Here is a 14949-nt window from a genome sequence, read left to right as displayed (position 1 = left end):
AGAATCCACGGCGTGAAAAAATTGTCATTACGATTGTATATAAAATACCAGCAGCAGCGAAGACTTGAGAAACGGCAAAAAGAGCAGTTTCGAAATCCGATTGGTAATATTTGAAAAAGTAAGCGACACTTGCAATCAAACTGACAAGAATCCCCGAAAATACGATAAAACTGAACACAATATACATAAATTGTTTCGATTTGGAAGTCGTTTCATTGGCTGGATGGACACAAAGCCACATCAGAACACGACGATTCGTTTCTAAAGGTGTCATTTTTTATATGATTTTGAATAAAATGAACAAAAATTTTATATCGTCAAATGTAATCAGATCTAATAATTTCTGAGGAAGATTCGCTCAAAAAATTTGAAATCACCACATTTCACAACTGGAACCGAATCAAAACTGGACTTTATTTTCATTTCTTACAGAACTGTTGAGCTATCGATAAAGTTTTTCACTTTGAAGTTTCCGATTGGAACTATTTAATATATCTTCCCAGGACAATTTTAAAGTTTGCTTAGATCAAAGGGGTAATATTAAATCTTCCAACACGTGTGTCTCTTATATGCTTGTGCCAGTTTCATTAGAAAATCAATATTTTTTCAAATGACATCTACCATACTTTACAAGAGATGAGAGTTCTAACACGTGCATCGGGCATTTTAACTTTATTTGTAAAACAATATGAATTACTTCGATTTTACGGCGTAGATTGAAAATGTTCAAACCACCAAAATTAAATGAATATAAAAACTGGAACATTCTTAAATGTTTCTAGCACACACAAACATATATGTATAAATCCAATTCCGGTTATGCTACTAAAAAGAGTTAGTAACGACTTTATTGATCATAATGATCTTCATTCACTAAAAAATGCCAATTGAATGTGATTTGAGAGATGACGCAATGAAGAAAAGTGTTTGCATAAGAAAAGTACTGTTCAAGTCATCTTAAGTATCATCTAGAAGAAAGCAGAACGTTTGGTCGCTTTCTTTATTTTTTATATCGGTATTTTTTTAAATTATTATTTATTCATTCCTTGTGTCGAAAGTACTTCTTTCGAAAAGATTCACAAATAAAATGGTTGTGAAAATAATGAGATGGACCAAGCTGGGTCTTCATTCAAAACCTCAATATCTCACAAGATATTGATTATTCTTGTGAGGCGACACAAATTCCAACAAAGTTTTATTGTTATGAAAAAAACTCTGATGCATCATCATGGATTCTGCGCGAAAAAGAGTCACTCTCATTGTTTCGTTTCATATTGGTGAGTTATGAAGTGTTCTCATCGGCTGTTGCATTTGCTAGAATAAAGAGGGAAACAGGCAAAGTGTAAAAGTTGTTTGGAATTAATACCTCGGGAAACCAATAATTGCAAAAATGGATGAGGCCTTGGAATATGTATGCGATGAATTGGGCAAGGAAACGATAGTTGATTCTGGGAATTCCAATGCTGTAGCTTCACCAAATGACAACCAAGAATGTACAGAAGGTAAATGATAGATTTTACCTATTCCCATTTTCCTCGATGGTTGATAAATTTGTAATAACATTACCACAGGTTCTAAGAAAATGCAATACTTTTGCAATAACCCTTTGGCCTCGATAGTATATTGGAAAAAGGTGAAAATATATGAAGGCGAAGATTTAATATTGCATCCTAAAGCAATTGGACGGTGTAACTATGATATAATATGGGCAATTGGTAAATACCTTAATTATTAGGAAAGAAACTAATCCATCGCTATTCAATTCCAAGTGAAGTGGCTTATTCAAATATAAAAAAATAAGAATCGATAAATATTTGCGATATTTACTCACATCTGATATGTTTGAACAGTGTTCATCTCCCATTGTTCAATTCAATTCTCTATCTTTTGTTCGTGATATTAAAATCGTGCAAAATTGCTTCATTTATTTTTTTACACAAGGTGCAGGTGAACATGAATTTCTATTAGCTGAAAAACGTGAAATGACTATTAAATGTGTCACATCTAAAGACAGCAATATTTATTGGTGCTATGGAAATAACAAGAAAACTGGGTTGACTGAGTATATAGAGAAGTATGATGTGAAGGTGCAGCCAAGATTAAACTTTTGTCATCAATGTCGTCGGTCTATCAAAGATTGCAGAAAAGAATGTAGATTTGGTTGCTTGGTATGTTTCATTCTATGTTGCACCGTTTTAGACCAAATGGTTTGTCGACACTGTAGAGAATCAGAGGATAGCCCTGATTATGAATAATTTCCATAAAATGTCGTTTAAGAAAAATAATTATTCATTATTATTTCGAAACCAAAATTCAAAACACAAAACTTTTTATATCAATTTTGTGACGAAAATAGTTGGTAGATAGTTCCGTGTTTGTGTTACATTTTGATTGAAAAATTAAGACATTGTAATACCAAATAAAATGTTATTGAAGAAGCGGTGTTTCATTTTGAACATTTTAACTTCATTCCTACAATATTTCCTGAAGAAATACCTATTAATAATGCTGCAAACTACAATGCATACATGTATAATGAATACTTGTTGTTTCATATTGAAAGATATATTTCGAGAGGGAAGCTATAGATCGTTGCAGCGAAGAATAACTACGATAAGGGTTCGATACGATCATTAAGTGATAAGAAGGTCCTTCGAAAAATGTTATTAGTTTAATGATATAATTGGTGCGAAAGGACCAGATGTTATACTCAACATCATGTTTTCACCTTACTTAATGTAGTAAAAAATAGAATAAGTCTAGGAATAAGTAAAATAAGATACAAAAAAATCCACTTACAGTCGATTAATATTTCAAAAAAAGTATGTCCATAATGGATATAACTTATAACATGTTGCATTTTTTTAATTACCAGGAAATCAATATTCGAATTTTCAATTTTCAAATATTAAAAATGTATGAACGCCATTCAATTTATCCTTTTTTTAAATCAAATTTCGAATATTTTTTGCCTGCATATAAATAAGCTAAGCTATTACAAATCCAAGTAGATTCATATTTAACACTGCATTTTGGTTATGTGTAATTGTTTGTAATTATCAAATCGACGATTAAAAAAAGAAATCAAATCACTCATTGAATGCAATCACGAAATAAGTGGTAAGTAAAGACTGTATTAAAGAAAATTGAAACGTGAATGAGACTCGAAAACGGTTAATTAATGCATCAGATATTGACAAAGTGTTTTGCGATTGTGACGGACTTCATACACGGTGTCATACACATATGTCTGGCTCCTGAATTTTTAAATTGTATCGTTAGACATTTTTCGATTTAATTGATTGACAAATTAATTGATTTCAATTTGAACTCAATGTTTCACAAACATCAATTAGTGTCATTTACGAGAATGAAAAAAATGGACTATAAATATGATGCATTGTGAACATTGGAGACAGTTGCGTTTATGGATTACGTTGTGAAGACAGTTGTCCATTCTTTACTGTTTTTTTACCCTGCAATTGGAAAAGTGTTGTGCAAAATTTCTTAAATAATGGAGTTTCTTAAGGGAACCAAGAAAATTTTATGGTTTCTGGATGTATACACAAGATCATCTGTTGATTTGGGATTTGCAAAGATCACAAGTCGATTCATTGAATATTTTGTATTCATATCAATGAGCTTGACAACCATACCAATCGGCGCATTTTGCTATGTTAATCGCAAGGATTTCAAAGTTGCTTCAGCTGGTGTTTTATATTTTATCGCCAATTCATCAATCAAAATCATTTATTTGGCATTGTTGCTTAAACGCAATCATGTAATTGCAGCTATCGATCACCTGGAGGAACTTATTCAAAATCGTAAGATCCGTATCAATTTGAAGTATGACTTAAACGTCATCGGATAAAATTCTTTTATTATGCTTGACTTTAATCGAAACAATATCGTAAATTGTGTTCTTTTTTTACAAGGAATTCATTTAAATCCGAAAATGGCAAATTTTTATACGTCTCGTGAACAAGCTAATAGTAAACTGGCTAAAAATTTACTTCGAAGTGGAATTTATACGATATTATTCTTTTTTCTACCAAACGCTGTGCCACCGTTCACACACCTCGTATTTGGATGGCCGAAAGATAATGCTTGGAATTTTCCCTTTTCTGTTGTGTACGCTACTTTTCGCCAACTTCATTTACTTTGTGAAATTAATTTTGTTTATTCATTAGGTTACCATTTAATACAGAAACGTATTTTGGATTTTATTCGGAACTTTTTGTGCAAATGTTTACCGTACATTTTTATATGTTGATATTTTCGAGCATGATTTCGATTTTTTATGCATTTCACCAATTCATCGACGGACTCGTCGTCGATTATTTTATGACCACAGAAGATTTTAACGCACGTTTGGACGATGAAATTCAACAAAATTCAAGCCGTAAGAAAGGTATTCGATTTGAAACCAGAAAATTTCTCAAAGACTCGGTCGACTTACATTTCGGAGTTTTAAGGTAATTTCAATTTAATTTTTTTCAAAAATAAATCTTGCGAAACGAATTCTATGTACGACTCCTTTTTCCGCAGAGCAATGGATAATCTGCAATGCATTACAAGCGGCGCTTTATTCTTCGAACTCTTTACATTTGTGGCATTCTTGGCGATCAATGTTTTTGTCTTCGATAGAGTAAGTCGATCTAAAAATAATGATAATGCGTTGTATATAATGTCAAAAATAATTTACAGACGTTTCGTGAAGAGGGTTTGAATTTTGAAATATTCTTAAGTCTGAATAATCAGCTCATTCAAACAATTTTTTGCTACGTACTTTGCAATTTTGCAACCAAAATAACGCATATTGTAAGCGAAGTCTCTACCATTACATATGGTGCAATGTGGTACAATTATTCAGTGACAGAACAACAATTCCTAGTGGTAATTCTGCAAAGATCGCATCAGCCGTTTCAATTTAGTGGATTCGGAATCATCAACTGTACAATGGCCACATTTTTATCTGTAAGTAAATACTGATGTTTTTGTTTCAACCAGAAACATTTTAATATGTGAAAATCATCTTTTCTATTTTATTCAGCTTTGTCGTACTGCCTTGTCCTATTATCTCATCCTAAGGAAATCTAATTAAATGCATATGATTACCACTAATATCAATCACATTATTTGACATAAAACTTGATTTTCTTATTCATTTTTAATTCACAATGTATCCCATGACATTTTAATTCGAATAAATATGGAAGAGAAATTATTCATAATTAACTTTGATTTATATTATGCAATGAAAAAAAGATAACGCTAAGAATTGAAATGGGAAAAAAAAGAATCGAAAAAAATAATTCCCCTACCGGGAATCGAACCCGGGCCTTCTCGGTGAAAGCGAGATATCCTAGCCACTAGACCATAGAGGAGATAGAAGTTAAGTCGCTAGTGGCATTCATATCAAATTGTGTTGTCCTCCATATATGGAAAGGCAATGAAGATATCTCGCAGCAAGTGGAAACACCATGAAATACATATCTGTAAATAAAGAAATGTTCACGTGGCGGTTCCATTCAATACACGATACATCTTTTAACTACATTTAGGCGGAATGATCTGTTGATTTATTTAACGTTTATTTTTGGAAATCGAAAGGTAAAACATTGCGTAAATTTCATTCTTTTGGTATTTCGAAATTTTCTTTGATTTATTTGCTAGAATTTATTCAATTTTAAGTTCAAATTTTGAAGAAAAATGATACACACAAAGAATGTAATATACGTTTATAGACATGGCTTTCTATTTTTTTCTTAAATATTTACATAGAGATTGAAACAATATAATAAATAGTGAATACTTAAGAAAAGTGTTCCAATTTCATCATAAAATGAAATTGCATCAAATGAGTGAATAATATAAATGCCACTAGCGACTTAACTTGTATCTCCTCTATGGTCTAGTGGCTAGGATATCTCGCTTTCACCGAGAAGGCCCGGGTTCGATTCCCGGTAGGGGAATTATTTTTTTTCGATTTTTAAATTTTCATTTTTTTCATAGCCTATCGCTATTTTTATCCATTTTACATTTTAGGTGTTTGAAAAATTTTGTCAGATTGTTGTTGCAATGCATCAAAATAATTTTTCTTTCTACACACTACATTTTTAAGAGAATAAGTTTAAAAATGTTCGAAAACTGTACTTCAATCTAAAATGCTCATCTTTTTCAAAAATTTGTATGATTAAAGTTTTATGCAACACATACACACCATTGCTGCAAAGACACTTAGTTATTAGCGCCATCTAGTTCGTGCGAGAAAAAATCTTCACATTTCACACACGTACTATTGAGTTACTTCACTATGCAATACAGTGAGGGCGCCAGTGATACGTGTTTTGCAGCAACCCAGTGAACACATAATTATATCGAATGAGACTTGAAAGAAACGAGCGATGTGTACGATATTAATTTGAAGCGTATTTTTGATTTTTGGACATTTTGCATTTCACATCAAAACGAGTGAGAAAATATCGTTCAATCGAAAGAATAAAAACAATTTTACTGCATCAGTCGAAATTGAAAATATTTCAAAATACTTTTATAAATTGAAAGAAAAAACAGACGAACTTAATGAAATAATTTGTTGAATTGGAATGGTTGAAAATGAAAAAAAAAAAAAAATTATTGCATCGGCCGGGAATCGAACCCGGGTCGCCCGCGTGGCAGGCGAGCATTCTACCACTGAACCACCGATGCTTGTGAAATAAGATGTTCTCATTCCGAACATGTCGTCGTGATCATATCGCCAGCACGTCAGTTCAAGCACGTTTTCGTATCAATTTTATCTCCTTCTCTACTTTAATTTAGACTTGTCGTCTATTTATACAGATGTTGTAAAAATAGTAATAAACTTCAGTGGATTTTTTCATTATTTATTTTTGTCACACACGTCGTAAGTTCATTCGCATTCTAATCAATATCTTAAAATAATTTCGGTGAACTGTAAAAAAAATACATCTAATTTCGATTTCTTTTCGTTGAATTTCATGAATATCTGTGCCATCATGTTTCTATTGAGCGTTCCTCCTTTTTAGAAATCCATTCGTTCATTTCTGTCATAAACTTATCTTCATTTTCATCGTCTGCTGGCGCCTTCTGAGATTTAATCAATTTTAGTTCGGTATGGCGATACTTAATTGGCAATAATTTTCGAACACATGGTGATAGCAGTTGAGCGTTAAATTTTTTAAAATCTTGTCCACCTGTCAAATAGCTGATAATAACAGATGGAATCCACATTGAAATTACACCCAATAATGGGTACCTAAGGGAAGAATCACAAAAGAAAAGAATCGAATTAATTTAAAATAATCGAAAAATAATCGAAAAATGGGTACCATTGGAAGGCAATCTTATAAAATGCAAAGCCCTCATTGTTGTCATGCGATAGAGTTGATGGTGTTCTGAAATTAGTTTGAATGTCATTTTGAATTTGCTTTAAAGTTAAGCTGAGTGTGACTCACAATTTTTGGGAATGAGCGATAGTTTCATTGTTACATCCATCAATTCTTGTCGGCAGTATTTCATAGTGGAAATTAACTTGTGCTGCTTGATATTGTGCGTTGATAATAATGACAAGCATAATAAGCATACTTATTATCATTCCAGATAAAACTCCCTATTTATATCATACAAATTTTAATTCCATTTGAAAAGTTGGAGTGTTTGAAAGAAATATTTACTTGTTTATTTGCGAATGGATATAGCATTCCTAATGTGAATACACCAAAAACCGCTCCGGTTGACACGCCAGCAACGGTGCTCAAAACTTGAAATATCGATTGAAATTGTTCTACAACAATGCCAGACGCAGCACAAAATGTTCCCAATACAAATATAATGGAGCCCATTGTTAGGTTTGCATTGGCATCGGTGTGGGCGAACCACTTTTTCGGACGAATGTAGTCATTGTAGATAACTCCAGATATTGAGTGTAATCCAGCTGATATTGTGCTTAAAGATGCACTGAATACACATGATATGAATATACCTGACATCCCTGTTATGTGCCCAGTTACCTCTTGAACAAAACGAGGCATCATTTTGTCATACTTTGTGACTATTCCAGCACTGACTGGATCACAATATTGATAATAAGCATACAAAATTATGCCTGTACCGCACGTGAAAGACATAATAAACAGAAAACCGAAGAAAAATACATAGACGGACTTCTGGGCTGCTTTCAACGAAGGCAACGACACAAGTCGCTGAATGCAAGATTGACTAAATCCAATATTGACCAACAAAATAATAAATACGCTCGATGTCGTATTCCAAAATGTTGTGCGAGTTACAGAATCCAATACAAAACTGTGGAATACAAAAGGTGCTTCTGTTTATTATGTGGGCAGTTTTTATCTATATTTTTCTTTTTACTTAGGTAAACTGATACGATTGCCGTTTACCGCACGATTCCATACTTCAGTCAAACCACCAACATTAGAGACTCCATAGAAGGCCACCACAACAACGGATGCTATCATCACAAATGCTTGCAACACCTTTCAAAAAAAAAAAAAAGTAAAAAACGTAATTCATGCAAAAACAATACAAACGTACATCGGTCCAAACCACTGCCTTTATTCCACCCAGCATAGTGTAAAAAACGCAAATGTACGCAACGATCGTGTTCACCACATGGATATTATGTTTTGTCACTGAAAAAAAAAAACGGTTTGTGATTTATCCCAAATTCGAATTGAAGTCATCGCGTGCATTTACCTTCGACAAATGAAGCTGATGGAATGAACATAACGACAGGCAGATAGAAAAGATAGAGAGTTATGAAGAGCAATGTAGTAAATTTTCGAACCGATTTACTGAATCGTAATTCTAAATACTGAAAGAGAAATCATATTATTCGGAGGTAGTGGCATTTAAATCGTGGTCATTTGAATATATCAATCAGGTCTATTTCGTTGCTATAGCATAACTAAAATTCCATTGAGATCATGTAACACTTTTCATTTTGTGAAAATGTTTCATTAATTTGCGTCAAATTAAGCGCGTATAATTTATGTGTGCATTGTTTCGGTGACCAATTGATGACGGTCAGTCTAATGAGCGAAAAAATGAAACAACATGTCATATGCCGTTTAAACGGTTCCATTTTCCATTTCGCAGACATGCCATATGAGATTTTGTCTGTCACAACATTTTATCGTTCACCATAAAAACCCACATATTTAATTAGCATTTGATTCAGATCACATATCCCCGGTTGCATGAGATTACGGTAATGGTGACTTTTTATTTTATATAATTTTTCATGTGAAATTTTTCGGTTTATTTCTTTTTGTTTGAAAGACATTACAATGGAAAGCCACCGAGCCAGTGAAAACTAATGGACTGTGAGAACGATTTAATTGTTTGAGCCCAATTTATGCAATATGTTTTTGATTTGGTAGGAAAAAAGTACCAATCCTCGGATTGAATCGAAAATGTTGAACATTTTTTCTTGATTGGTAACAATGACTTATTAAAAAGAAATCTCAAGGGTTTTGTCATGAAAAAATTATGAGTACTTCGATCAAGGCGTTCAATTGAAACAAGTATTTATGATCGATAAGTTCGGTACTTCAAATCGAGTAATAAAAGGTCTGACAATTTATTTTTATATTTGTCTGATACAAAGTCCGGTTGATTGATGCATTATTATATATAAGATTACTACTTACCGCATAGCAATTATCGATATTATTTTGATAAAATACTGGCAAAAAGAGAAAATTAATTGAACAAACGACGAAAACCATCGTCGGAATAATTAATAAATATTGCCATCCAAATGAATAAATTTCGGCCGGTATGGCTATTATTGAATAGGCAGAAATTTGACTGAAAATAAAGTAATTTAATTTAACAAATCATAAATTGTTTAATTTTGCTACGAAATAGTGTAATATTACCTGGCGACAATCGAAATAGCTACGGGAATAGATTTCATTTTATGACTACCAACAAGGTAGTCTTCAGCAGTTTTTAGACTATCGCTGAAACATCCAAAGTACACACCGATCCCCAGAGAAAATGACAATATGATGACAAGTATGCCATAGTCGGCGCCAGTAAAATTATCCACTTCCGAAATAGTGTCAGTAATATTCATATTTCAAGTTTAGAATGTAGAACACATTGATTTTTAAATTTACAACGAACTCACACGACAGATTGACAATAACTAAATGACATAAGGGTAAATTAAAACTTGATCTGCGTTCTTATCGTAATCGATACAGGCTATCAAGTAACTGATGTTATTTACACAGCAAAGTCAAATATCAACAGCAAAGAGTTTTGGCGTAATTTCGAAAAAGAAAACAAATAAATACACATTGTAGTTATGAATTAAAAGATATGTTTGTTTACATATTCATTGTATTTTGGATGCTCAGTATCTCCGCGATAGCTGAACATATTTGGCTGCACAGTTGATCGCCTGTACGCAACTCAAATTGCTCAGCCAAATATGCACGGCTATCGCAGAGACACTGATAATCCAAAATACAATGACAACATACAAATTGCAATGTGTCTATTTCTGAATTCATCACGATACATGCAGTAAAATATTTCCAAATTGAGTCGAAGAATTTGTTTACTTACTTGTATTTTCATTCAATTGTTATCTGTCGTACGTTGATTTAAAATAAAGCGATACAAAACAATGACTGTCATCAAAACGAGACAAATATATATAAATGGTGACACAAAGTATAATTATTAAGATTTCAATATCATACGTTTATAATCGTTTGTATCTAAGCTTTGTTGTCTTGCATCTTCAAAAACAATATTAAGACTAAGATTAATTCTAATTATAACTAGAGCATCTAGTATCTGACACCAACTTACATCTGCCGTAAACTGGTTTCGTATTTGCAATGAAGCGAAAACATATATCATTTCAGTAATATCACTTCTATATTCATGTAATCTGTTTTTATTGTTCGTAAGTTCTATAACTATTTACAATTAAGATAAATTATTTTCAAACATAATTTTAATTTGATTTATTTTATCATCATTTTGTGTGATTAATTCGGCTAATTCTTGTTTCGACACAATCTCTTTGTCGCCTTCTTCATGATTTGAGATCTTCTTTTCAATCGGTTTGAGTTCAGTATGACGATACTTCTTTGGCAACATTTTTTGTACGAATGGCGATAGTAATTGTGGATTGAGTTTGCTTAAATCTTGACCACCGGTCAAGTAGCTACCAAGTACTGCGGCTACCCAAAAAACCACTGACCCAATAAGAGGATACCTAGATATGAAAAAAGATGGAGGATTTAGGCACAAATTAATTTAGAAGTCTCGTTTTTTTGATACCATTGAAAAGATATTTTATAGAATGCAAAACCGTCGTCGTCTTGTTCATTCGGTGGCAGTGTCCAAGCGCTAGAAGAATTTGAGAAAATTTTGGAAAAATAATTCGTAAAATTGTCACTATTCATAAATTGTTCATGACGTACGATTGTGGTATATGAGAAAGTGTTTCGTTGCTACATTTATCGATCGACGTCGGTATCACATTGTATATCAATTTCCCTTCAGAAATGTAGTATTGCGTATTTATGACAATCATTAAAACCACAGCAACAGAAACGATTATCCCGGTCAGAACACCCTAATGATAAGATATAATAGTAAGTTTTGTAAGTAATAAGAGATTTTTTTTTCCTATTGTACCTTTTGATTTGCAAATGGATACAACATGCCGATTGTGAAAACTCCGAATTTTGTTCCGACCGTTATTCCGCCGACAGTGTTAATGATTTGGAAAATGGAATGAAATCGTTCAATGAACACAGCACCAAATGCACAAAAACTACCCAATAACATTATAATAATACGCATAGTTCGGTTTGCATTGGCATCATTGTGTGGAAAAAAATTAAATGGTCGAACATAATCGCTATAAATAATTCCAGCAGTTGCATGCAAACCGGCCGAAACGGTTGAAAGTGATGCACTAAACACACAACTTATAAAAATGCCAGACATTCCCGGAATGTGACCCGCAACATCTTGTACAAATCTTGGCATCAATTTATCATATTTCGTGACTGTTCCAGATCGCACTGGATCGCAACCATGATAAAATGAGTACATGATCAGTCCAGTAGAACTATTTATGCCCATCATAAAAATAACACCAATGAAAAACACAATCATCGCTCTAAAAAAAAACATCAATTAACGGATAAGTTTAAATACATTTGAATGCATGAACACATTTGAGTCGAACCTTTTTGCTTTCTCCAAAGTTGGCAACGAAATTAAGCGTTGGGCACAATTCTGGTGAAAACTTATATAGCATGTCCAACCAACAAATTGTGGCAACACTGAATTCCAGAATGTTATTCGCGTGGTTAAATCCATTGACATGCTGAAAGATTTGTTCTTGTTTGAATCGAAAGTGTAAAAAATCAGAAAAAATTTGAAATAAAAACTATTTACTTTGGCGGAAAAAGGCGACCACCCTCGATGGCACGATCTATAACTTCATAAGTTCCGCCTGTTTTTTGAACACCAAGAAATGCAACGATAACACATGAAGTAACCATTACGAATGCTTGCAAAACCTGTCAATAAACATTCAATTTAGATAAGGTTTTGAAGTGTTCAATCTTGAACTCACATCAGTCCAAACCACTGCTTTTATTCCACCGAGCATCGTGTAAGTTACACAAACATAAGACACAATTATATTTACATACAGAATATTCTGCTTTGTAACTGAAAAATATAAATATTCCGAATTATAAAATCGGTTTATTTAAATTCGTGGAAACTCAACGAACCTTCGACGAACGCCAATGATGGAATATACATCAACAATGGAAAGAAAAACAGACCAAGAATGATGTATAATCCGGTCAGAAGTCTTCGTGTAATTTTCCCAAATCGAATTTCTAAATACTAAAAATTGACTTTGCCGATAAAATAAAAATATCTCAAAAATCTTGAAATTTTACACTTACCGCATAACAGTTTTCAATATTATTGCAATAGAAAACAGGCAGCGATATATAGTTTGTAACAAGAGTCACAAAAAATAGCGTAGGTAACAAAAATATATATTGATATCCAAATGAATATATTTCCGCTGGTAGTGCCATTATCGAAATTGCAGACAGTTGACTGATTACAAAATAAATTGATAAAATCTATTATTTCGTCATTAAAATCATGAGATCAAATATTTAACCTGGCAATAAGGCTTATGGCTACAGGAACAGGTTTCATATTGTGACCGCCAATCAAATATTCTTCGGCCGTTTTAAGTTCTTTGCTGAAAAATCCAAAATATATCCCAATTGATAGTGAACACATTAGAATTATTATAAAAACACTATAATCTATAGTCGCAAAATATGATTCTCCTTCAAATGAAACACTCGCATTCATCTTGATGATTTTAAATTAAATGCAATTTGTACAAACAGACTTATTATTTTAATTTTTAAATGAAATATTTGCACAAAACAATCTGTACACCTATAGAATTTTCAGACGACTGAACTTTATAGTGATTCTAAAATGCAATTATCATTTTCATTTTCTTATCATTTTGTCACACACAATTTTAAAAAAGGTGGATGAATTGACTGCGCTCAGCGACTGTTATTATAAATCATAATCAATCTGATCTTACCAAAAGCGATAACAGACGTGCTTTGGATAGGTTCATGGACATGTTTTCTTCAGCACAAAATTGAAAAAATGATTAATTTCAAATGAAAGCAAAGTTTTCGAATAAAATGGTGATATTTCGCGAAGAAAAAAGTTAATCGGAGATTAGAAACAAAGCTTTCGGCTCGCCAAGATAAGACAAATATCAAATACAAAAGTATCAAATTCTTAGTAATCACCGATGAAATTTATTGCTACTGATTAAAATTGAAGTGCACCGGCTTCAAAAAAAAAAAAAAAATTATCAGCAAGCGGATTAAAACCACTTAAAATGCAAGTATGACTTGCTGTTTCGAATTTCGTCATTGCAACGAAGTAAAAACTGAGTCATTTAATATGTTTTACACAAAGAAGGATCAGCAAAAAAAAAAAATGAATAAATTTTTGTTCCAAAAACTACGAATCAAATTCTCCGAACTTAAATTGAATGTGGACGATTTTGTAAATGTGTTGTTGTTGTCGGGTCTTGAAAGAAATGCATTCAGCCTTTCACAATTAAGTGTTTTAATAAAAACATTGTTGCAAACCAAGTCAATCTAATGGATCTTTGTTGTGATGTTTTGCTGTACAGAATAAGAAGACACATTTTTCCATTGAATCAAATCAACTTTCTTTTTTGTTTTCAAAGTTCAATTCAAAGATAAAAAAAGCCCACTAATGTAATGTATGGCATTCATCGCGTTGTAGTTCAAGTCGATTAACAGAAAAAGTAGTAATAGTATGTGCAAATTGAAAGAGATTCTCGTTTGTGACGAAATCCTCGAAAATAAAATAATCGTATAAGCGAATGTTTCTTTTATGTAATCGAAGTGCGGTGCCATCTAAAAATTTGCTTCAAGTCTTGCGGCGTACGTACTCACGTACACACAGTGCACATTGAGTTGCAAGCACGGAAACAATTTTTCAACATCATATGATGTGATGGTCGTGAATGCAGCCGTGTTTATCTACCGCGCAAAAACCAAGATGAAACGAAATGATTTGGTCCAGGCAACCAACCAACCAATTGAGAGAGAATGCAATGTTTGAACAATTTGAATGTGTGCGAACAATTGTCGATTGTAAAACAAAAAAAAAAATCGGTATGTTTTTTTCCCTTTCATTGCAAGAATAAAAGCAAATGAATACGACAAATCGATGTCGTCACTGCATACATTACTGTAGTATTTTCATTTGGTACATTTGGTGGCCGATCGCAATGAAATGGCACATAAAATGTAATTTAATAATTTA

General features: G+C 32.5%; 1 protein-coding gene and 3 non-coding genes across 4 annotated transcripts; 1 reads left to right on the top strand and 3 right to left on the bottom strand.

Moving 5' to 3' along the window:
* Window positions 1-5315: 5315 nt before the first annotated feature.
* Window positions 5316-5387, bottom strand: Trnae-uuc. Its single transcript has one exon. It is a non-coding gene; the product is annotated as a tRNA-Glu (tRNA).
* Window positions 5388-5903: 516 nt separating this feature from the next.
* Window positions 5904-5975, top strand: Trnae-uuc. Its single transcript has one exon. It is a non-coding gene; the product is annotated as a tRNA-Glu (tRNA).
* Window positions 5976-6640: 665 nt separating this feature from the next.
* On the bottom strand, window positions 6641-6711 carry Trnag-gcc. The gene has a single exon. It is a non-coding gene; the product is annotated as a tRNA-Gly (tRNA).
* A 190-nt stretch (window positions 6712-6901) lies between these two features.
* LOC116339681 lies at window positions 6902-13514 on the bottom strand. The gene is made up of 19 exons (XM_031765707.1): window positions 13232-13514; window positions 13005-13164; window positions 12825-12942; window positions 12662-12759; window positions 12481-12605; window positions 12269-12409; window positions 11710-12199; window positions 11493-11647; window positions 11350-11418; window positions 10994-11284; window positions 9927-10121; window positions 9696-9855; window positions 8740-8857; window positions 8578-8675; window positions 8395-8519; window positions 7698-8328; window positions 7479-7633; window positions 7353-7418; window positions 6902-7279 (listed from the first exon to the last, which is right to left on the bottom strand). Exons 1-19 carry the CDS (start codon window positions 13429-13431, stop codon window positions 7018-7020), a joined length of 3657 nt encoding a protein of 1218 aa, XP_031621567.1. The 5' UTR covers window positions 13432-13514; the 3' UTR covers window positions 6902-7017.
* Between the last annotated feature and the right edge of the window lie 1435 nt (window positions 13515-14949).

Source organism: Contarinia nasturtii, unplaced genomic scaffold (assembly GCF_009176525.2).
Source record: "Contarinia nasturtii isolate CC-2019 unplaced genomic scaffold, AAFC_CNas_1.1 Cnas_scaffold_533, whole genome shotgun sequence".
NCBI lineage: Eukaryota > Metazoa > Arthropoda > Insecta > Diptera > Cecidomyiidae > Contarinia > Contarinia nasturtii.
Note: the sequence above shows the minus strand (reverse complement) of the source record. Positions and strands in the feature narration are given on the sequence as shown.